Below are 25764 nucleotides of genomic sequence, written 5' to 3'. Positions count from 1 at the left end.
GCTCCGTACACCTCGTACACACGCGGCTCCGCTCCGTACACCTCGTACACACGCGGCTCCGCTCCGTACACCTCGTACACACACGGCTCTGCTCCGTACACCTCGTACACGCGCGACTCCGCTCCGTACGCCTCGTACACGCGCGGCTCCGCTCCGTACGCCTCGTACACACGCGACTCCGCTCCGTACGCCTCGTACACGCGCGGCTCCGCTCCGTACGCCTCGTACACACGCGGCTCCGCTCCGTACGCCTCGTACACACGCGGCTCTGCTCCGTACACCTCGTACACGCGCGGCTCCGCTCCGTACGCCTCGTACACGCGCGGCTCCGCTCCGTACGCCTCGTACACACGCGACTCCGCTCCGTACGCCTCGTACACGCGCGGCTCCGCTCCGTACGCCTCGTACACACGCGGCTCTGCTCCGTACACCTCGTACACACGCGGCTCCGCTCCGTACACCTCGTACACACGCGGCTCCGCTCCGTACACCTCGTACACACGCGGCTCTGCTCCGTACACCTCGTACACACGCGGCTCCGCTCCGTACACCTCGTACACACGCGGCTCCGCTCCGTACACCTCGTACACACACGGCTCCGCTCCGTACACCTCGTACACACGCGACTCCGCTCCGTACGCCTCGTACACGCGCGGCTCCGCTCCGTACGCCTCGTACACACGCGGCTCTGCTCCGTACACCTCGTACACACGCGGCTCTGCTCCGTACGCCTCGTACACACGCGGCTCCGCTCCGTACACCTCGTACACACGCGGCTCTGCTCCGTACACCTCGTACACACACGGCTTCGCTCCGTACGCCTCGTACACACGCGGCTCTGCTACATCCACACTGTAAACCCCTCCTGACCCCACACATAAACTTCAGCTCATCCAGCACCATGACAACCAGCACAGCAGAGTCCTGCATCCACTGAGGCCCCTGATCATGTGACCCCTGACTCCTCCCCTCCTGTGACCTCATCACAGCTCCTGTGCGCACAGAGCAGCCATATATGTGGTGGCGGCTCTACAGGTGGAGGTATGTGGAGACCCCCATTACTGGGCGCAGGGGGCATTAACCCCTTCAGCACGGAGACTCTTTTGGGGTCTTGTGTTGCCCCTTTATAAGAGTCATAAGGTTTTTGTTCTGTTTCCTGTAATAGATACATACGACCCAACTATGGAGACAGGAAGGGAGGAAACGTATTGTTCTCATAGGACAGGACCCCTTTACTGGCCCCACAGTGTAATGCCCCCATTATACCCCTTATGCAGGAAGTATGATGCCCCCACAGTGTAATGCCCCCATTATGCCCCTTATGCAGGATGTATGATGCCCCCACACAGTGTAATGCCCCCATTATGTCCCTTATGCAGGATATATGATGCCCCCACAGTGTAATGCCCCCATTATGCCCCTTATGCAGGATATATGATGCCCCCACACAGTGTAATGCCCCCATTATGCCCCTTATGCAGTATGTATGATGCCCCCACACAGTGTAATGCCCCCATTATGCCCCTTATGAAGGATGTATGATGCCCCACACAGTGTAATGCCCCCATTATGCCCCTTATGCAGTATGTATGATTCCCCACAGTGTAATGCCCCTTATGCAGTATGTATGATACCCCCACAGTATAATGTTCCCCCAGTACCACCTGAGGTCTTGCAGTTGGAATAATCCCTCTGGAGTTGGTTTTCCCTTTGCTTGCTCCCCTACATGTAGACTCTCGAGCATGTATACACTCATGTAGGGGAGCAGGCCTTACTAGATATCGAGGCTTTGTACAGTAATATACCGCATGATGATGATATCAGAGGAGTAAGACATTTCTTGAAATCGAGATCAATAGAGTGTAGCAGACATAATGACTTCATGTAGTATCTTCTAAAATTCGCTATTACTCATAACTTCTTTCTTTTTGACAGGAAGTACTTCCTCCAGCTCAGGGGTACTGCGATGGGAAGCCTCTGTGCCCCTCATATGCTATCCTATCCCTGGCTGGACTGGTGGGAGGAAACCACAATATTCAGGGATGATCATAAGTGATGGCATCCATATATTGGGGTATGGTACAAATATATTGACTACTTTTTTATCATCTGGTCAGGGACGAGTGAACAATCTTTTGAATTTGTCAGGGAATTCCACATCAATAGAGTGGGCCTAAGATTTATATCAGAGATTAATTATTACCAGTTTCCTTTCCTGGATGTACTAATCAAGAAAGATTGCAATGGGACCCTATGGACACTCAACTGCCATAAACCTTCAAGCACTGATAAACTATTGAAGTGGGATAGCCACCACCCCATCCCCATAAAAAGAGTTATACCCAAGGGTCAATTTTTATGGTTGAGAGGGTACTGCTCTATTGTCACAGATTTTAATATACAGACAATAGACCTGAACATCAGATTCAGGGAAAAAGGGTACTCATGGTACATTTTGGATTCCGCATCATCGTTTGCAGAAAAATGGGAGAGACAGACACTCCTCCATACCTAACCAAGAGACCAAGAAAAACTTATGACAATCAGAGTCACTGTATCTTTCATATCTTCAGAAAACACTGGGATATACTTGTGGCTGACCCGGACCTGAGGGTGCTGTGGGATCTACTCCCACAATAACTTTCAGAAAGGGTGGGTCAATTAGGGACCATTTAGTGCATAGTTTCTGTCAAGGAAATATTGAGAAAGTATTAACAATTTCTCTCTGTCCCTGAAACCCCTCTTCATCCCTCCCTTATCCACCATTTGTCACCAGAGGAGAGCTGACACTCCAGGCAGCTGTTGGTATGCAAATAATAATACAAGAAGCTCTTCTACTTAACATACGAATGCATCTCCTCTTAGCACAGACCTGGGATAGATTGACAACTTCCAGCATAGGGGCAGAGATGGAAGGAAAGAGGAAATGGCTTCTTTTAGGCTCAAAAGGGGTTTAACAAAGACTGCAGGATTTTCGGAGTCGAAACGAAATATGGAATAACTAAAGTTCCATAATTCTGATAATCATGGGACCTATATTTTTAGTGACAGGGTCAGCCAGGGAACGATATGAATATTTTCCTGTCTCTGTAGGTCCCTCTGGGGGCTGTGGCGCAAAGTCCCAAAATAACAGATCGCAGCTATACCGTGTGAGGTCTCTGGACAAAGGTAAAATCACAACGGAAATTTTTTTTATCACTTTCGTGCCTCTTCGATCAAGCCACGATAAGTTATCACAAAAAAAACTGATATCTAATAAAGATATGAAGGCTGGAGACCAGGCCCTGTTTTGTCATCCCAGGGGGTGTGTGTGTCTTTCCCTTCAGCAGCATAAAAGAATCTGCTGAGGTTGGAGTAGTATTCATTGCGGGAGTATATATTTATTATAGCAACGGATCCTGAATCATCTCAGCGATCGTTATAGTAAGTCTTCTTTAATCCTGTTTGTTATGTGTAACTGCTTATGTATTGTATTGTCCCCTTTTGTAAAATCTTGTATATTTTTCATAACACTGCCTCCCTTTTGGATTAAATATAAAATTTAATAGTTCTATTTCTTTTGTGCTGTAATTGTTCCCTCCCACGAAGCCATACGCTACCAGAAAGCAGGCGTCCGCCCAGGCCTGTATTATATTTCAAATCTGGATGGTGGTGGCAGTGAATAATATTAATTGGGCTATTGTGAAGCTGACAGTGACCGTGCGGGGGCATGTTCCATGCGTTGGAATCCGGAGGTGTGATGCCATACGCTCACTGGTCGCTTGCCGATACCTACGTAGTGGGTAGTCGGGATCGTGAGCTCGCCACTCCCTGACGAAATCCGGACAGAGTGACGGCAACGGTGAGATATTGTGTGATCTCCCCGGTGTTGTTTCTGCGGAACCCTGACAAATTGGAGGCAAGCGGTGGGATATTACAGAACATCAATGGCTGGATTGAGCAATCATTCCTGTCACTGAAAACTTACACGGTTCTTGCAAGAATACTGTGCAGATTTTTAAGAAATCAGAGTCAGTGTTTTAATATTTTTTTTATTTGGGACATTACTGTACGTATACGCTGTTGCATCCCCTCCCCTTCTCTTGTTTTTCTGTCCTATCTTTTATTTGGCAATGATGGCTACAGGTGAAGAGCCCAGGTATCACCAACAGTCAAAGGACACTCTCACTGCTCTCTATGAGCTGAGACAAATTGACCCCACAGGCAAGACCAGGCACCAAATGATTGCTGAACTGTTGCAAGGTGCTGCAGAGTCCGTCTGACAGCAGAGCTCGGATTATGGGGCGACCAGCCAAGGCCCGGATGGTGCTGCTGCAGGGGTCCCACCTATGATTGCCAGCCAGACCCGCAGCCAGGCTAGTGTGGACCCCCAACTACAGATGGCCTTGGAGCCGGCCAAAGCTGACCGAGAGGCTGCTGAGCAACAGGCCGAAGCTGACCGAGAGGCTGCTGAGCGACAGGCCGAGGCTGAGAGAGCTGAGCAACAGGCCCAAGCTGATCGAGAAGCTGCTGAGCGAAAGTGGCAAGTTGAGAAGCGGTACCAGCTGGAGTTAGCCCAAATCCAGCTGCCGAAATCCACCGCATCGGGCAATGAGCCCGGCAACACCAACTGCTTTTAACCCCTTCCGGAGCATTTTCCTGCAATGGAAGACTATGAGGCCAGGATAAAAAAAAGTACCAGCTGACTCCTGAAGTTTACCGGAAAAAGTTCAGAGCCCTCCAACGTTGACCACATGACCGCTACAGTGATGTGGTGGATGGGCTCAGGACCAATTTTGAGCAGTGGGTCCAAGGACTGTCACCACCTTCGAGGACCTGAAAGATCTCTGATGATGAAGGACCAATTTCTTCGTCTTTGCCCAGTGGAAGTTCGACAGTTTGTGCTTGACCGGGAGCCAAAGGAGGCTGCCAAAGCAGCCCAGATCGCAGATGCCTATGAGGCCAACCACACACCAGAGGTGCGGAAGTCAGCCGCCGCCAGCTGGAAAGGGGGTAAGCCCACAACCACCCCCCAGTGTTCCAGCCAGCTGGCCCTCAGCGGGTTCTGCCCCATCTTCTAGCACCTGGCCTGCATTTGACTCCCTTAAGTGTTATGTTTGTGACCAAACGGGTCACACAAGCCTTGTCTGCCTGGAGAGGCAGAAGATGAACACCACACCTGAGGCCCCAGGACCTACTGCAGCCATTCTTTTTGTGGGTGGGGCGGTTGGCAGGGCCCGGGAAAATGTACAACCTGTTACTGTGGGCAACACCGTTACTGTTGGTCTTAAGAACACTGGCGCAGAATGTACCCTCATCCGCCCTGAGTTTGTGTTACCAGAGGAACTCATTCCTGGGAAGACCCTGACTGTCACTGGGTTTGGGGGTGTTTGCTGTCCCATACCGATGGCCCGAGTTTTTCTGGACTGGGGTGCGGGGAGGGGGTTAAGAGAAGTGGGGGTGTTGGAGATTCTCCCCACTAATGTGCTATTGGGAACTGATCTGGGACGGTTGGTTGCCCGATACATCCCTGACCACCCTCCCAGATCTGATATGTCATGTAATGCCACTGTCAATAATGTCAGTCATGCATAATAAAAATGTATGTTGTGTTAAAGGGAATTCAGCCACCTCACCCTGTGGGGTGATGCTGCTGAGGATCCCCTAAAGCGAGCCAGCATAAGTGCTATGGGCAAGGGGAGCAGGCATGGACACCAGGAAGCAGGTTGTTCCATGCGGGTGACCAGTGTCACGCCAGATAGTGACATGGTCAATGGTAGCTGCCCATGACTAGCACAGCTCCAGAGGTGATGAACAGGGATGGGGAGAAACATGGGGATCATAGGGAAAGTGATTCCGTGCCGCTGACCAGTGTCATGACGGACTGTGACATGACCGGTCGTAGCTCCCCCCTAGTGAGCATGGCTCCTAAGGTAAAAATAATGACAGGAAGGGTAGGCCCCACAACCGGGCAAGGTAAAAGAAAGGTGTGTCCCCCTGTCTGTCAGGAGTATGGGAGGAAGGTACCCATAGCCTGTTAGAGGTGTGGGGAAAATGTTCCCCGAACCGGTCAGGGTGATCGGAAAGCTAGATCTCCATTCAGTCAGAGTGGGGGGCAAGTTGGGTCAACGGCTTGTCGGATCAGCTGTAAAGGTGGGCCAGGAGGTGGGCTTAAAGGGGCGATCTGTAAATCAGCCCCTACACCACCTCAAAGAGACAGAGAGGTCAGGGAAATATTGATAAAGTATTAACAATTTCTCTCTGTCTCTGAAACCCCTTTTCACCCCTCCCTTATCCATCATTTGTCACCAGAGGACAGCTGACACTCCACGCAGCTGTCGGTATGCAAATAACAGTACAAGAAGCTCAATAGTCTATTCTACTTAACATACAAATGCATCTCCTCTTAGCACAGACCTGGGATAGATTGACACCTTCCAGCATAGGGGCAGAGATGGAAGGAAAGAAGAAATGGCTCGTTTAGGCTCAAAAGGGGTTTAACAAAGACTGCAGGATCTTCGGAGCCAAAACGAAATATGGAATAGCTAAAGTTCCATAATTCTGATAATGATGGGACCCATATTTTTAGTGACAGGGTAAGCTAGGGAACGATATGAATATTTTCCTGTCACTATAGGCCCCTCTGGGGGGCTCTGGCGCAAAAGTCCCAAAATAAATGTGGTCTCTGGAGAAAGGTAAAATCATAACGGAAAAAATGGTATCACATTCGGGCCTCTATGATCAACCCATAATAAGTTATCACAAAAACCAGATATCTAATAAAGATATGAAGGCTGGAGACCAGCCCCGTGATGTCATCCCAGGGGGTGTGTGGGCTGGTCTCTCCCTTCAGCATAAAATAATCTGCTGAAGTTGGAGTAGTAATCATTGTGGGAATATATATTTTTTCTAGCAACGGATCCTGCTCTATAACAGTCAAATCAAGCGGAGTGTCTCCCCTCAACCTATATTGAATCATCTCAGCGATCGTTATAGTAAGTCTTCTTTAATCCTGTTTATTTTGTGTAACTGCTTATGTATTGTATTGTCCACTTTTGTAAAATCTTGTATATTTTTCTTAATTCTGCCTCCCTTTTGGATTAAATATAAAATGTAATAATTCTGTTTCTTTTGTGCTGCAATTGTTCCCTCCCCCTAAGCCATACACTACCAGAACGCAGGCGTCCGCCCAGGCCTGTATTATATTTCAAATCTGGATGGTGGTGGCTGCGAATAATATTAATTGGGCTATTGTGAAGCTGACGGTGACCGTACGGGGACGTAGACACACATTCTATGCGTTGGAATCTGGAGTTGTGACGCCATACGCTCACTGGTCGCTTGCCGATACCTACGTAGTGGGTAGTCGGGATCGTGTGCTCGCCACTCCCTGACTATATCCGGACAGAGTGACGGCAATGGTGAGATATTGTGTGATCTCCACGGTGTCGTCACTGCGGAACCCTGACAGTTTCTATAAAAAAACTGCACCCAAGGGGACTTGGCTAGATAGAGGAATCTATGGTTTCTTTAGATTTGGAGAACATTGTCCATTTAATTGGATGAGACAATATAAATCTTTCTTGAGTTCCTCTTTGGTTAAAATCTTTTTCCAGTGGGATTATTCCAACTGTTAGTCCTCAGGACTAGTATATATGGTCACATGCACCTGCCCCCTAGATTATGTAGGCAAGATCAATAGGAAGTCTAGGAGGAGGGTGGGGGACCATTTGGGCAGTGTACGCCATGGTTGGGACACCCTATTAGCGAGACACATGAACAGTGTACATTGAGATCAAACTGGAGACATCTCCTTTTGTATCATTGAGATGGTTAAACCCAATGTGAGAGGAAGGGATCACAATAGATATCTCCTCAAAAAAGAAAGTGAGTGGATTGTTAGACTGGATTCACTGGCCCCTAAGGGACTCAATGAGCAAATTTCTTATGCCTGTTTTGTGTGAATACAGCCCCATTCTGGATTACATTTTTGGATTTTATACTCTACCCATTGCTACTCAGTTCCCTGTGAATGGGGTTCACATATTGTTGTACTTCATCGAGATATCTGAGCTTCTATATCAGAATTATTACTTAGCAATTATTCCACATATACTATTTATTAATTAACAAGTGTGGTGATCCGTGTGTATCTCTAATTGTGCAATAGGGGTCAAATTTGACCATTTAGGAAAATACTGTGGGCCATCATCCCATATCTTATGTAGTGATAAAGTATATCTTCATGCTTATTGCATGATGGGATGTGCAATACTTGTTTTTAGTCTCCCATGACGTTGATCTCAGAGATAGGACTTTTCTATGTTGGTGGTATGCAATCCAAAACCATCATACGCTCCGGCGTGGAACGCATGCTTCCTGACATGCGCATTCGCAGATAGGAGACCGTGATGCACTCCGGCGTGGAACGCACATGTCCGGGCACGTTTGTGCTTTCTGCCCGCCTGTGTCCGTTGTTTTGTGCTGAATTGTGGGGAGTATTTGAGAATTTATTTTTGTTCCATCTGTCTTTAGTTGATCCCACTGATACATCAATTAAGTCCTCAGAGAATTATAATTAGAGGAACCCATGGACACATTAGTATTTGTGAAGCTGACCTCCGCTCTCCTCTATTTCCTTTGAATTTATTGTGTGACCTGTATTTCAGAACAGTAGCTCTTGGTTTGTTTCATTTCCATGTGTAAATTGAATTTGACTCGTAGTCTTTGATATCTCTTTCAAACTTAGTTTTTTTGATCTCTGAGATCCATCCTCCAGACTTTGTAAATTCTTTTGCATATTTTGAGTTTTGTATCCAAAAAGGCTTCTAAACTAGGCGGAAAACTTTCACCTATTTTTTTTCAAGAAACAAATATCAAACGCAATGTAACTTGGTTATCCGTGGTTAGGCTTTTTTTTTAAATTTAGATTGTGAGCCCCAATGGGGACAGCGATGATAATGTATGTAAAGCGCTGCGGAATATGTTGGCGCTATATAAAAATAAAAAATATATACCGTATTTTTCAGACTATAAGACGCACCTAGGTTTTAGAGGAGGAAAATGGAAAAAAAATGTAAGCAAAAAATGTGGTCACAATGCACTGTTAAGGGGGAATAGGGGGAATGTCCCCAAATTCTGATAATATCCCCCATCCTGGTAGATATGCCCCCCCTTCCTATTATACGTGGCTCCCATCCCCATCCTGATATGCATGGCACCCCGCATCCTTATCCTGGTATGCATGGCACTCCTCAACCCTATCCTGGTATGCATGGCACCCCTCATCCCTATCCTGGTATGCATGGCACCCCTCATCCCTATCCTGGTATGCATGGCACCCCTCATCCCTATCCTGGTATGCATGGCACCCCTCATCCCTATCCTGGTATGCATGGCACCCCTCATCTCTATCCTGGTATGCATGGCACCCCTCATCCCTATCCTGGCATGCATGGCACCCCTCATCCCTATCCTGGTATGCATGGCACCCCTCATCCCTATCCTGGTATGCATGGCACCCCTCATCCCTATCCTGGCATGCATGGCACCCCTCATCCCTATCCTGGTATGCATGGCACCCCTCATCCTTATCCTGCTATGCATGGCACCCCTCATCCTTACCCTGGTATGCATGGCACCACTCATCCTTACCCTGGTATGTATTGCCCCCTCATTCTTATCCTAGTGTGCATGGTCCCCCTAATCCCCATCAGGCTGCACATAAAAAAATAAATAGTCCTACTCACCTTTCTTCTCTCTCCTCCAGCGCTGCATCTGTCTGCCCGCACTGATCTCTACATGTGAGCCGCCCATGACGTCACTGCCATGCGCGGCTCACAAGGAGAGATCAGCTGCCGGAAGTCACTGCTCCCCACACTGGGACTGTGTGCATGGGGAGCAGTGACTTCATGCTTCTTAATAGCCGGCACACAGCATAGCCGCAGTGCGGCTCCTGCTGCTGCCGGGCTGTCGCGTGTGCCCGCTGTTAAAGGGCATGAATATTCACCCCCTCCCAACGCCCATGGGCGTAGAGAGGGGGTGAATATTCATACCCTTTAATAGCGGGCGCACAGGATTGCCCGGCAGCAGCAGGAGCCGCGCTGCTGATACACTGTGTACCGCTTCCCCCAGCACAGTATATACACATATATATATATATATATATATATATATATATATATATATATATATATATATATATATATATAATATAATATATATACACCCCCCCAGCAACATTTGGACTAGAAGACGAAACCCCCATTTTCCTCCAATTTTGGAGGAAAAAGTGCGTCTTATAGTCCGAAAAATACGGTATATATATATATAATATATGTGTGTGTGTATATACAGTACAGACCAAAAGTTTGGACACGCCTTGTCATTTAAAGATTTTTCTGTATTTTCATTACTATGAAAATTGTACATTCACACTGAAGACATCAAAACTATGAATTAACACATGTGGAATTATATACTTAACAAAAAAAGTGTGAAACAACTGAAAATATGTCTTATATTCTAGGTTCTTCAAAGTAGCCACCTTTTGCTTTGATGACTGCTTTGCACACTCTTGGCATTCTCTTGATGAGCTTCAAGAGGTAGTCACCGGAAATGGTTTTCACTTCACAGGTGTGCCCTGTCAGGTTTAATAAGTGGGATTTCTTGCCTTATTAATGGGGTTGGGACCATCAGTTGTGTTGTGCAGAAGTCTGGTGGATACACAGCTGATAGTCCTACTGAATAGAGTGTTAGAATTTGTATTATGGCAAGAAAAAAGCAGCTAAGTAAAGAAAAACGAGAGGCCATCATTACTTTAAGAAATGAAGGTCAGTCAGTCCAAAAAATTTGGAAAACTTTGAAAGTGTCCCCAAGTGCAGTTGCAAAAATCATCAAGCCCTACAAAGAAACTGGCTCACATGAGTACCGCCCCAGGAAAGGAAGACCGAGAGTAACCTCTGCTTCTCAGGATAAGTTTATCCGAGTCACCAGCCTCAGAAATTGCAGGTTAACAGCTGCTCAGGTTAGAGACCAGGTCAATGCCACGCAGAGTTCTAGCAGCAGACACATCTATTCAACAACTGTTAAGAGGAGACTTTGTGCAGCAGGCCTTCATGGTAAAATAGCTGCTAGGAAACCACTGCTAAGGACAGGCAACAAGCAGAAGAGACTTTTTTGGGCTAAAGAACACAAGGAATGGACATTAGACCAGTGGAAATCTGTGCTTTGGTCTGATGAGTCCAAATTTGAGATCTTTGGTTCCAACCACCTTGTTTTTGTGCGACGCCGAAAAGGTGAACGGATGGACTCTACATGCCTGGTTCCCACCATGAAGCATGGAGTAGGAGGTGTGATAGTGTGGGGGTGCTTTGCTGGTGACACTGTTGGGGATTTATTCAAAATTGAAGGCATACTGAACCAGCATGGCTACCACAGCATCTTGCAGCGGCATGCTATTCCATCTGGTTTGCATTTAGTTGAACCATCATTTATTTTTCAACAGGACAGTGACCCCAAACACACCTTCAGGCTGTGTTAGGGCTATTTGACCAAGAGGGAGAGTGATGGGGTGCTACGCCAGATGACCTGGCCTCCATAGTCCCCAGACCTGGACCCAATCAAGATGGTTTGGGGTGAGCTGGACCGCAGAGTGAAGGCAAAAGGGCCAACAAGTGCTAAGCATTTCTGGGAACTCCTTCAAGATTGTTAGAAGACCATTTCCAGTGACTACCTCTTGAAGCTCATCAAGAGAATGCCAAGAGTGTGCAAAGCAGTCATCAAAGCTAAAGGTGACTACTTTGAAGAACCTAGAATATAAGACATATTTTGAGTTGTTTCACACTTTAAGTATTTAATTCATAGTTTTGATGCCTTCAGTGTGAATGTACAATTTTCATAGTCAAGAAAATACAGAAAAATCTTTAAATGAGAAGGTGTGTCCAAACTTTTGGTCTGTACTGTAGGTTTCCATATATTACATGAAATACGCCCCCAAAAAATAAAATTGGGGATGGAGGTACTGTGGGAACATTATACAGAGTGTGGGTGGATGGCGGTACTAGGGGAACAGTATACTGTGTGTGGGGACCAAGAAAGGGGCACTGTACTATGAGATCAATACATGATTCCTTCACAAAAACACCCTAAATATAACATTTTTAAAACAACCCTACAATTTGTGAATCTTCAGGGTAAATCGATATATAACCATTTGATTAGAGCTGATACTATTACGCTAAAGTGTCTAAACAGACTTTCTTTCAAATCCATAAAGGGGCACTTTTCCGTGTCTGTCATGCCAGAACTGTTGGAGCATTATTAGAGGTGATAGTTTTCCCACCAATTAGAAGGGACACCTGTGGATATTGGTGGTTTTTACCTGCTACATTTCTGGTGTGATTTACTCTCAGTTCCCTTGTGTTACAGGGGTTGTCCATTACTTTATATGATCCCCCAATGTATTCCCCCAGGGCCCATAAGTGTTTCTCTAAATACCTTGTGGTGCCTTTTCTGCCTGTGAGCGGCGCTATCACTGGCCGCTCACAGGCATCACGTGACCCCCGGCTGCAGCCACGTGATGCCTCTGAGCGGCAAGCAGTAGCGCTGCTCAGAGGCAGAAAAGGCACAGCAAGGTATTTGCAAAAACATTTCTGGGCCCCGGGGGATACGTTGGGGGGGTCTATATAAAGTAGTGGACAAATTCTTTAAAGTGGACATTGGACAAACGTCACGGTCAATTACAATCAGACTGAAGAAACATCACTCCTCTATTCGGCTCTATGAGTCTAGGATGAAATCCACTGCTTCCACTGCAAGAAAAAGAATGAAGAAGAGCAGAAGTTTGGTGAGACCACCGTGGCCAGACATTTCTCGGAGATAGTGATAAAAGTTCTGATCTCCGATGGTCGGTGTTAGAAGAAACCCCCGCAGCGGATTCACAATCACAACGCAGTAAACTTCTACTGAGACGTGTTCTGGATTTACTGCCTGGAATCACTTTCTCCCAAAGGGTTAAATGACGTCTGTAACTTCATGGTCTTTCTATGAAGCTTCTTCTCTGAACTTTATTCCTCTGTTGTCTGTCGGGGAGTTGTTTTCTAAAAAAATATTTTTGGGTGTTTTCTTTCTTTTAGTTTACTGGGTTAGTAATGGGGGTGTCTGATAGACGCTTCTCTATTACTAACTCTAGGGATTGATGCCAGCTGTGAATACACAACTGACGTAAACCCAAAAAATATTACCCCAGTTGCCAACATACCAGTGCAATTAGGAAGAGGCGGGAAAAGTGTCAACATTTGTCGCATCTAATGTGATTTGCCAATTCTAGGGCTGCTGTGGACTGGTATTTTTAGGCTGGAAGGGGCCAATATCCATGGACCTTCCCAGCAGGATAATATCAGCCCCAAGCTGTCTGCTTTACCTTAGCCGGTTATCAAAAATAGGGGGGGGGGGTACTCCACGTAATTTTTTTAAATTCATTATTTATTTAATAGGTTTAACCCCTTCATGACCGGAGCATTTTAAGTTTTTGAGTTTTCGTTTTTTGCTCCCCTTCTTCCCAGAGCCTTAGCCTTTTTATTTTTCAGTCAATATGGCCATGTGAGGGCTTATTTTTTGCGGGACGAGTTGTACATTTAAACACCATTACTAGTTTTACCATATTGTGTACTGGAAAATGGGAAAAAAATTCCAAGTGCGGTGAAATTGCATAAAAAAATGCAATTCCACAGTTGTTTTTTTTTTTTTTTTCTTTCCACGTTCACTGGATGCTAAAACTGACCTGCCATTACTATTCTCCAGGTCATTACGAGTTCGTAGACACCAAACATAGGTTCTTTTTTATTTAAGTGGTGAAAAAAAATTCCAAAGTTTGCTAAAAAAAAAAAAAAAAAAAGAGCCATTTTCCGAGACCCGTAGCGTCTCCATTTATCGGGATCTGGGGCTGGGTGAGGGCTTATTTTTTGCGCGCCGAACTGATGTTTTTATTGATAGCATTTTGGGGTAGATCCAATGTTTTGATCGTCCTTTATTGCATTTTATTGCAATGTTGCGGCGACCAAAAAAACGTAATTCTGGCGTTTGGAATTTTTTTCTCGTTACGCCATTTACCGATAGGATTAATTCTTTTTTTATATTGATAGATCGGGCGATTCTGAATGCGGCGATACTAAATATGTGTATGTGGGGCTTAGTTTTTATTATTTTATTTTGAATGAGGCAAAAGGGGGATGATTTAAACTTTTATATTTTTTAAAAAAAATTATATTTTTTTTCACTTTTTGCATGCTTCTACAGTCTCTATAGGAGACTAGAAGCAGCAACTGTCCGATCGCCTCTGCTACATAGAGGTGATGAGCAGATCACCTCTATGTAGCAGAAATGCTCCTGTGTTATGAGCGCCGACCACTAGGTGGGGCTCATAGCGATTAGCACATGACAACCACTGGGGTCTGCTGCAGACCCAGGGTTGTCATGCCCACCCATCAGTGACCTGCGATCACGCGACGGGGTCACCGATGGGCGGGGTAAGTGATGTGCTTCCGGCGCGACGCTGTTAATGAGATTGACAGCAGTATTTAACTAGTTAACAGTCGTGGGTGGATCGCGATTCCACCCGCGGCTGTTGCGGGCACATGTCAGCTGTAATAATCAGCTGACATGTGCCCGGTTCAGTGCCCCCGCTGAACCCGGCCTTTCCGATGTGGTGAGTACTATTACTGACCATGTCGGAAAGGGGTTAAAAAAGGTGAAATACACCCTTTAGTGCCCATTGGAAGGCAACTATGTTAATAAAACCAAAACATTTGAAGAAAACCTAACGGGACAACAATTTGCAATACACAATTTCATCAGTTGTAACACTAGGGGGTCATCTTTTTAATAGAATGTATAGAGAGTTACCTGCAATATGTGGGATGGACGTCAGACCTGCTAAAAAAATGTATTAGAAGACATTTATCTGACGCAATCAATCCCACCGCATTAAACCTGTCTGTGGTTTCAAGACACTTTTCACAAAAACATAAAGGGGATATCAGATCCTTCAGATATTAGGAATAGAAAAGATTTATAAACCATTAAGAGGTGGAGATATGAAAAGAAAAATCTTAAATAGAAAGTCATATTGGATATTTATATTACACACTAGAGCCCCACAGGGAATGAACATCAGACCGGATTAATATTACAGTACAATTAATTGTATTTGTCTTTGATTTCCAGTGATTTTATTGAATGTCTCATGCATGAGTTGTATTTGTGTATTCTCTTTTTCTTCCATACAATACAGGGTTAAATTGTCTGAGAAGTACTCAGTAATTAATGGACACCCAGGAAAGGGAAGGATATAAAAGTATCACGGAGACTCACATGTTGTAAATCAGGAATAAGCATTGGTTGGGTATGTGGGCACTTGGTGGTATGCCATCACAACAGTTTTTATTAATTCACAATAATTCAGTTTTAAACAAGTCTCCTTTGTACGATCATACAACACAGAAGCCTCTGATTTCTCAGGTGATGCACTGTACTACTGTAGTGCGTGTATTATCACTGCCTGTCAGTGTAATACTAACTGCCCCATACACATGAGATAAGTGTTGGCTGAACGGTCATTTGGCAGACGGTTATCTCTCCAGACTCCCCCATACACAAATATTCCAGCTTTCCTATGATCTGTATGAGAGTCGCCTCCAGACTCCTCTAGACTCTGCCCTGACATTATCTGTTGGGAGGCCCCCAAATACATTATATAGTTTACCAAACCCCTCAAAATCAGTGATATCATGCAGCTTTAGTCTAATATGTGTCTGGGGGCGTTAAAAGGTAACTTATGGAATGCTGCCTCTGGCTCGGCCTAATAGACTTTCGTACATTGCAGGCCCAGACACCATTATTAGGCATTTAAGTATTGTAGGAACTAGGCAGCCCCATACTATCGAGTACTTGGGGGAGGAGGAGGGGCATTCAGCCGAACTCTGTCAAACCTTCTTAGATGCCATGTTTGCTTTTTGCAGGAGCAAGTGGTTAAACTGCCAGGGATTTTATTGCAGCCGCAACTGTGCCAGCCTTGCGGTGTACATCTATGTTCTGGTGCCCAAAAGAATTCATATAAGAACAAAAACAAATGTTTAACTTGTTAAAAAATGACAATGTGTCTTTTGCTTTTTCATGTTATTTTTTTTTACAAGAATTGTTGGTGCCAATTTTCTTTTGAAACATTTTAATATCTGCTTTTTTCAGTTTTTTTTTGTAATATAGGAAAGTCTAAGGCCAGAAGTAAACCCTATAATACACTGCACATGTAGACTTTAGTATCAAATCATTTCTGTATGCCGTGTTTGTGCAAACAAAACAGCTTTTTTAAAAGCCTCAAACTTCTGTGTGTGAATCAGATATGAGATCTAACTTGATAGAAGATTACAGTCTGGGGAAGACGGGAAACATTCATATAGACGGCCAGTGGTGCAGTAGTCAGTGACTGTCTCTTGCCAAATATGGTTTTTGAGCCGTAGTAGTACATGTTGCCTCATCATGAAGTAGTTATTTCTCATGTTACTTGTCATGAATATCTCCTGCAGTATTGCTAATGCCAATTCCAGTGTCGGAAAATGAGACGAGAATTAGCGTTATGGAAGGTGAGTGTCAGGAACTCACAAAGAGACGACACTGGGGAGATCACACAATCTCTCACCTGTGCCGTCACTCTGTCAAGATATGTGTATATTCCCCTGTATGTTCACTGTCAGCTTCACGATAACCCAATTATTATTATTCGCTGCCACCACCGTCCAGATTTTAAATATAATACAGGCCTGGTCGGACGCCTGCGTTCTGGTATATGGCTTCAGGGGAGGGAACGATTACAGAAAAAAAGAAACGGGACTATTACATTTTATATCTAATCCAAAAGGAAGGCAGTGTTATGAAAAATATACAAGGATTTTACAAGGGGGACAATACAGTACAGAATATACAGTTACACAATATAAACAGGATTAAAGAAGACTTATGTACTAGACAGATCGCAGACACAATTCTGTTTAGCTGGAGGGGGCGCCCCACTTATTGATTTGACTGTTATCGAACAAGATCCATTTATTATAGTCTCTGTACCCCCTGGCAATGAATACTCATCCATCCTCCGTGGATTCTTTTATGCCTAGAGACCTGCCCACACAGCACCTGGGATGACATTACGTGGGCTGGTCTCCAGTCTCCATATTTTTATTAGAATATCTGGCTTTTGCGATAACTTATCGTTGGTTGATCGCAGAAACCCGTAAGTAATACCATTTTTTCCGTTATGAATTTACCTTCCTTTAGAGACCACACATGACATAGTTGCGGTCTGTTATTTTGTTACTTTTGCACCCCAGCTACCAATAGGGGCTCTCAGCTGCGAAAAAATAAGCATATTGTTCCTTGGCTGACTCTACCACTAAAAATATGGTTCCCATTATTAGCGGAGCTATGGAACTTCCAACATTCCATATTTCATATCAGCTCCGGACATCCTGGAGTTTGTGTTAAACACCTTTGAAGCCTAAATGAGTTTTCCTTCAAACTGCCCCTGCTGGAAGGTGTCAGTCTATCCCATGTCTGTGCTAAGAGGAGATGCATTCGTATGTTAAGTGGGTCAGTAGCACCTTTTGTGCTGCATTTGTCTACAAGTGACTTCTGCTGTGTGTGTTAAATTGCATGGAAACAGTTGGCCCAAATGGTGGATAAAGGAGGGGTGAGAGGGAAATGGGGTTTGTCAGGACCCTGTGTCTGAGGGATGGGGAAGACCCCTGAGCCCAATCAAAGGGCCTCCACTTCATCCTCTCATACATGAGGACATCAATGACCAGAAGATCCTAGAACTCACCTACAAGATGATTGAGCTGCTGACTGGAGAGGTGACACTGCTGGGAATGCTGGGATATTATACAGTAACGCTATGAAGGGATCGGGGAGATGACGATATCATTGTATTTGTTAGGTTCCTATAAGGTGTCAGGATTTCGCTGTCTATTTCTCCATTGAGGAGTGGGAGTATTTAGAAGGACACAAAGATCTGTACAAGGACATCATGATGGAGGTTCCCCAGCCCCTCACATCACCAGGTAATAGACAGGACTAAATACACACGGCCTATAATTATCTGTATGTAAAGAATGAATTCAGTCCCTGTATGTGTTTCCTCCAGATCTATCCAGTAAGAGGACAACACCAGAGAGATGTCCCCTTCGTCTTCTTCTACAGGACTGTAAACAAGAAGATCCCAATGTTCCTCAGGTAGATACAGAGAAGATGTCATGAGATGTCTCCTATGATGTGTAGACGGCTGTAAAGGTCTTGTGTTCAGTCTTGTTTTATCCACCAGTATTATGTTTTATATTTGTGTAATGAGAACGGTGGAGATGACAGGATTAGAGCTGATCATAGAGGTGACTTCTCCATCTGTCTTTGACTTTTATAATATTTGTTTCAGGGTGAAGATCTGATCCATATTAATATTACAGAGACATATGTGAGGGGTGATGAGCGGTGTAAAGAGGAGATTCCTACATATGACTACCCAGGTGAGTAGTAACCACTAAATGCAGAGAAGTCACAGATTCTTCTCAGTCACCGGCTGTGGCTGCTTTATCGGTGGTGTAGTCCGGCAATATCACAATCGTGTGATCACCATTTTGCCGCTCTACCACAACATTCTCCTCCGTTCGAAAATATTCAATTTACTTTGGGAAATTGTAAAAGCCCTTTTCTATAGAACTTACAACCTGGAGGATCCACCTACCCCCTGGGATTACAAGACGCTGACTGTTACCTGCCCAGATCTGTAAACTATAAAGCCTAATGACAGCGTACGTAGAATGTGCTGACAAGTGAGAAAATCACTTGAAGAAAAATATTATGATGGGCCTGTAAGAGAAAGCAGAGGGTAATGATGCTGTTGGCTTCCTAGAACCCTGATATCTTATTGGATGAATCTACCTTGTCTCCCTTCTGTGCTACTGAATGTGCTCATATGGTCCCTACAAGACCAGGTCCAGTCTTTCTGGCCAAACTTTACTTTTATGATCTACAACATTAAATGTGCAGTGAGGGCCAAGTGTGAATTTCTTTTCAATAACAGCAGAGTTTCCCTTTATCTAAACTTTAACATTTATTTTAAATTTAACTTCAAACAGGATTGTGATAACCTAGACAAAAAAACTACACCTGTGCCATGATATATCTCTAAGCTGTGCGTGGCTGATGGCTGTAATATACATTTATTCACGCCTGCAGGAGATGTGTTGGCTCCAGCCCTGGTTTCATGGAATCACTCCACGTCATAAATTCCATTATGTTTTCAATCCTAAGGAATTCAGATTACTGCACAATCTCTCCTGAAATGGGGGCGCTAATACTTTCTCTACTCTCCTGGTCAGGACTCATAGTTGCTCCAATGGTCCACCATAAATGAGTGTAACTCCATCTTAGTGTTGGATTTCTCCCCTCATACATACGTTGTTGTTGGGGATGTTACATGTTTATATATTCTTTTTTTTTTTACAAGTTCACTCTCTATGATAGTTTGATTGTAGTGGGATCGGCCGGCCTCACTTATGTGACTCTGTAACTCCCTGGTAGTCTTTCAAAAATATCTCAATTGCCTCTTCCAAATGCCCGAGATCTAAATTTAAGACACCTCAGCTCTGCACTATTATAAAAAGTTCTCTTTAAATGTGTAATATTTCTTCTTGAAACTCATCTGACAGAAAATATTGTCCCTTACGATAGTTTAGATTGCTAAGAGCCACCGAGCCCCATACTCCAATTACCCCAGAGAGGTTTCACCACTAGTTACTCATTTTTTCTCTAATTTTTCTCTTTATTGTCTAATCACAATTTTTGACTTCAGTAGTTAGTGCCCAAAATACCCTGATGTAACCTCTTCCTGCAGCCAGTTTTGTGTTCCTATCTGGGCCCATTTTTCAAATCTGACGTGTGTCACTTTATATGGTGATAACTCTGGAATTCTTCACAAAAGATAATAGAAAACAAATGGACCTTACAAATTATTTTCCAACTTCTCTTGAATCTGACAATCCCCTATATACGGTTGTACACTGCTATCTGGGCACATGGCAGGTTAAGAAGGGAAGGAGCGCCATTTGGCTATTAGGAATGCAGATTTTGCTGGAATGGTTTGCAGACACAATGTATTGGGGACACTGTTCATGGTCACCTGGAAGATCAAAAGATGGCCACCACGAATAGGCTTGGCACTATCTACCCCATTTACAGATTTCATAAATTACTTTGCTCATCGCCGTTTAACCCCTCTACATGGATCTGGAGTTACACAGAGACCCCTAGGCTTGGGCCACGGTGTTACCTGCTGTTCTGTGGAGTGAGATGGGAAGATGAATAGTCAGATAGTCAGGTCAGAACCAGGAGGGCTGAGAAAATACAAAATCAGAAGACACGAGTAGTCAGTAAACGGGCCGAGGTCACAACAGGAAACAAATACACAAGCCGGGAGCTGAGCACAGAGGACTGAACCAGAGGAGAACAAGGCTGTATCTGGCAGCTTCCGGCAATATGCTTCCAGCTTTAGTAGGGTGCGGTGCTTTCCAATTGGCTGAAGTAGGGAGCAGATTACTCCAGCTGGACAGCACACTCACCCATACTGCCAGACTGGATGGTACTACAGGTCCCAGCAACCCTAATCTTAGTGGCTGGACAGAGCCTGTGCCTCGCAGAGCTTCTGGTTCTGATGTCTCTTTCATCACCAGCGTCGCCTGCAGGATGAATAAGGCGGTTCCTGGTGAGAGAAGCAGATATCGCAGGAGCAGATCCCAGAGGAGATGGTATACACCTTTTGCCGAAGCCCTAATATAACAAAATGTCAGAATACCAGAGCAGTAAAAATCCACATAAAGTGACTTCATTTTGGAAATTATAACCCTCAGTGAATTAAGCTATAGGAGCAGTGACTATTTTGACTCCACAGTCACTTTCCAGAAATTAGCACGCAGTGGATGCTGGAGAGTGAAAATAACAAATATACCATTTTATTACCCAACACATAGTGCCCAGATTGTGCTCCAGGAGACACACACCGTAAATTAAATGGGTTCTTCTCATTATAGTAATACCAAATACATGGAGGCTAAATGTGCTTTGGGCGCACTGCAAGGCTCAGAAGTGAGGGGGAGATCTGACTTTGGGAGAGCAGATATTGCTGGACTGGTTTATGGAAGCCATGTTGCTTTTCAAGAGCCTTTGAGCCACTAATAATGTGGAAACCTCTGTTTTTCCACTGACAGATGATGGACCTGAGTGGGGACTTGTTTTTTTGTGAGATGAGTAGAAGTTTTTATTGGTATTATTTTCGCCTACATAACATTGGTGGCTTTTTATTCCATATTTGGGAGGGAGAATGAAAAAACAGTTGAACACCACGCTGTACTGGTTCATCCTATGAGGTTTTCTATTAGACAGTCATTGTCCTGGTGAATAATTACATTTTTTTATTTAACTTGCCTTTTTTACAGACAGTTTAAGTAGAAATGTTCAAAAATATAAAATTCAAGGATTTTTTATTAAAAAATAATTGGTTTTCTTCTTGGCAGATGACTGTACCAGGAGATCAGAGGGACAGCTGACATCTTCAATTTTTAAATCAGATGATTTTGAGATCCCACGGGATACAACTGGAGTGAATGCCATTACTCCAGATAAACCATCATCCCTTCACAGCAAAGATCTGTCATCTGATCCTTTGAAACACGTCCTGTCTTCTGATTCATTACTGACTACTAAGGAAAATCAAAGTCACAAAATAAGCATTAAAAAACAAACTGCTCCTAAAGCAAAGAAGCCATTTTCACATTCAGAATATACAAATAGTTTTCCCCTCAAAAAGTCTTTTCTTAAACATCAAAAAATTCACACAGCGGAGAATAGATTTTCTTGTTCCAAGTGTGGGAGATGTTTCAATCAGAAATCAGATCTTGTAAGGCACCAGAGAACTCACACAGGAGAGAAGCCATTTTCCTGTTCAGAATGTGGGAAATGTTTTACAGAGAAATCAACTCTTATCGCACATCAGAGAACTCGCACAGGGGAGAAGCCTTTTTCATGTCCAGATTGTGGGAAATGTTTTGTTCAGAAATCACATCTTAATATACATCAGAGAACTCACACAGGGGAGAAACATTTTTCATGTTCAGAATGTGGGAAATAGTTTACAGAAAAATCAACTCTTATCACACATCAGAGAACTCACACAGGGGAGAAGCCTTTTTCATGTTCAGAATGTGGGAAATGTTTTACAGAAAATTCAACTCTTATCACACATCAGAGAACTCACACAGGGGAGAAGCCATTTTCATGTTCAGAATGTGGGAAATGTTTTGCAAAAAAATCAAATCTTATCAAACATCAGAGAACTCACACAGGGGAGAAGTTTTTTCAGCAACACATAAAAAGTACAAGCGTCACATGGAAAGGGTTAAGTAAGGCATACTTAGTGAAAGTAAACAGATAACCAGCAGTGTCAGGGGAGGCCCCGACACGTGTTTCCGTACTTCCTCAGGGGGCGTGGTGGGATGTGTGTGGATACAGGGCCTCTTATATATACATGGGTCCCATGTGAAGCAATCAGTTACTGACCAATAACGGCATATGTCGCCGCATAGCAGCAGACATTGGTGGCAGCGGCGTGGTCTCAGGCGGCGCCCAGGAAGAGGGGAACTCCCCCACTGACGTCACATATTCCAGGGCACCGCCCACCCGAGACCGCGTCGCGGCCACATGACCGCTGCATCCGGCGCATGCGCAGAAGGTCGGACGACAGGAATCGATCGTGATCATATAAGGAATAAATATGGAGCAGGACAGACTACTTAACAACAAAGGAAGAGATACATTATATCGGTGGAGTGACAAGTGTCACCCTGCACCAAAAGGTCATCCATGTAATACATAACAGATGATATTGCAGTAAATGTCCATACGAAACAGGTGTCCATGTCCGCTCCTTATCCTTAAAGGGAAAGAGTTCTATTTAGATCCAACCAATTTGTCATCAAAAACAATCAGGTTCTCTTCCAATGGTCTGATGAAGCCCCAAACACAGAGAGAGGCCGGGGGGAATAGAAGTGAGCTAAAAAAATAAGATAAAACACACACTTACTAAAAGACAGACTGAAAAGAGAGAAATATAGGGCAGAGATGCAGAGATAAATCAACAAAAAAAAAATATTATTTGATTAATACTATACCAGTATATATAGGGAGTGGGGGGAGGGGTGGGTATTTTTTAATTGCCCCCCTCAAAGTACACCAGGGGGAGGCATCTAGGTAGGAGGACTTATAAAAATCATGTCGAGGGCAATCACAAGAGGAGTCAAAGAACATGCTAAATCTAATAGGTAAAACCCATAGATAATAAAGTAGCCAAGAGAGCATGGATCTTACCCCGAGGGCGCTCACGTCCAAGGAAGAGGAGACACGGAGGGGGCAAACAACCACCAATGGCTAGAGGAAGGGGGAAAAACTCAATCGTTCATTTAGGCCTGCTGGTGACATAGTTCCCAGTCTATAGATCCAGAGGCATTCTAATTTGACCAATGCCTTCTTTACATCACCACCTCTTAGGCCCAAATGGACCTGATCAATGCCGCAGATCTGCAGACTCTTAGGGTCGCAATGATGATATTGCTTAAAATGTCTTGGCTGGGTCCGAAGTGATGATACATCCTCCACCTCCCCAGCCCCCAAAATATCCAAAACGTGCTCCCTCACGCGTCTCCTCAATTCCCTAGACGTGAGCCCCACGTAGATGAGCCCACATCCACAGGTGGCACGATCAATGACGCCAACGCTGCTACAAGAGATATATTGCCTGATGTCAAAAACTCTCGTGCCATCTACATTAGAAAATGTTTTAGTCCTAACCATGTTTCTGCAGGAGAGGCGTGAGCCACAGGGATAGCAGCCCCATTTAGGGTTGCCAACTTTGAAAGGCAGGACACTCTGGTGTACATAGTGACTATGCACCAGAGTATCCCTGAGACTCCTGCCCCTCCTTGCTGTCATAAGAGGACGATCCGGCAAAAACTCCCGGAGACTTGGGTGAGTTTTTAGGACCCGCCAGTGTCTATCAAGGATGTCTCCGATGGTGTGCCACTGATTATTAAATGTAGATATGAACCTCACCACGGGTTGGCCGGTGGACCCCAAAGGCGGCTTAGGTGCAAGCAGCTCTTGTCTGGAGGCTCTGTATCCACACACATCCCACCACGCCCCCTGAGGAAGTACGGAAACATGTGTCGGGGCCTCCCCTGACACTGCTGATTATCTGTTTACTTTCACTAAGTATGTCTTACTTAACCCTTTCCATGTGATGCTTGTACTTTGTGTTGCTGAAAAAACCTCTGATGGTTGTCTATACTGTGACTTGTTACAGGTCACTTGATCTATGTCATTATAACTTTTTCTATAACTTTTTCTGCACACATTGTTTGTGACTTATGGATTGTATGGGTTGGACTATGTGACCTATTATAGGTCCAATGTGAATTGGATACCAGCTGTGTCTCTATCTACCCCCTGCTGCCTCACATGCCCATGTTATGTCCTTTCACACATGTTATTTATACCTATGTGTTATCTTTTTTAAAAAAAATATATAAATAAAGCATTGATCTTTTTTAGTCTAACATATGGTGTTTTGATTATGTTACTTTGGGGTTTTGAAAATACCTATGGTCTCTCTGGTTCATATAATGTTTAGTGGTATGCCCCTTATTACATTCAAAGTCCTATTGGTCATTGTTATTTTGTTGTATTATGCTGGGAGTTATAGTTCACCCTACATTTATTTCATGTGATTTCCCTGAGAACTATAACTCCCAGCATGTCCTGCAGCTTCTATGGCATGCTAGGAGTTCTAGTTCATCACAGTGGTAGTGTTTTGCTGTATGTGCTTTAATGCTTGCCTCACTGTTTCTTGTTTGGAGGGAGCGGGGTCGCACTGCAGGGAGAGGATCATCAGGGATCAACGGCGCTGTTATGAATTCACTATGGCAGTGTTAGACATGAGTTAGTGGGCGGTCCCGGGCCAGATCACATGCTGCAGTGACAATACCAAAGAGGCAGGGCTGCGGGGGACTGCATGCTGTGCTGTTTTTTGTTGCCCTGGCCCTGCAGCATGTAATCTGGCTCGGGACCGCCCACTAACTCCTGTCTAACACTGCCATAGTGAATTCATAACAGCGCCGTTGGATTCACTATGACAGCTCCATCGGGCTAAGCTGTGAGAGGTATCACACACAGCAAAATCAGCGGTGCTGCCATTAATGCACTTACACTGCATTACACAGGAGAAAGTGGGCAGTCCCGGGCCAGATCACATGCTGCAGTGATGATACAAAAGAGGCAGGGCCGAGACAACACATAACAGCTCAGCGTGCAGTCCCCCCGGCCCTGCCTCTTTTGTATCGTCACTGCAGCATGTGATCTGGCCCGGGACCACCCACTTTCTCCTGTGTACCGAAGCGTAAGTGCATTAATGGCGGTGCCCCTGATTTTGCGGTGTGTGATACCTCTCCCTGCCCTGCCACCCGCTACCTGCAGTACGACCACACTCAATCACCACCGCTGCCGCCTCCGCCCCACACCACCACAGTAAGCACCATAATATCTATATTTTGACTAGATTCGGACCATAAGACGCAACCCCTTTTCCCCCCAAAATTTGGGGGGAAAAAAGTGTGTCTTATGGTACGAAAAATACAG

General features: G+C 44.8%; 1 protein-coding gene across 2 annotated transcripts; it reads left to right on the top strand.

Annotated features, from left to right (window-relative positions):
• Positions 1-1939: 1939 nt before the first annotated feature.
• LOC141229027 (uncharacterized) lies at positions 1940-22660 on the top strand. 2 transcript variants are annotated; one of them, XM_073667395.1, is made up of 5 exons: positions 1940-2074; positions 17966-18089; positions 18173-18261; positions 18458-18548; positions 21594-22660. In XM_073667395.1, the coding sequence occupies exons 2-5, from the start codon at positions 18056-18058 to the stop codon at positions 22205-22207; spliced, it is 828 nt and encodes a 275-aa protein (XP_073523496.1). In that variant the 5' UTR covers positions 1940-2074; positions 17966-18055; the 3' UTR covers positions 22208-22660. The 2 variants fall into 2 exon arrangements, with proteins under 2 accessions (XP_073523496.1, XP_073523494.1); XM_073667393.1 differs by lacking the exon at positions 1940-2074 and adding an exon at positions 17484-17882.
• The last annotated feature ends 3104 nt before the right edge of the window (positions 22661-25764 follow it).

Source organism: Phyllobates terribilis, unplaced genomic scaffold (assembly GCF_046119375.1).
Source record: "Phyllobates terribilis strain yellow unplaced genomic scaffold, ASM4611937v1 Scaffold_453__1_contigs__length_1468511, whole genome shotgun sequence".
NCBI lineage: Eukaryota > Metazoa > Chordata > Amphibia > Anura > Dendrobatidae > Phyllobates > Phyllobates terribilis.
The sequence above is the reverse complement of the archived record's forward strand: the minus strand, read 5'-3'. Positions and strand labels throughout refer to the sequence as shown.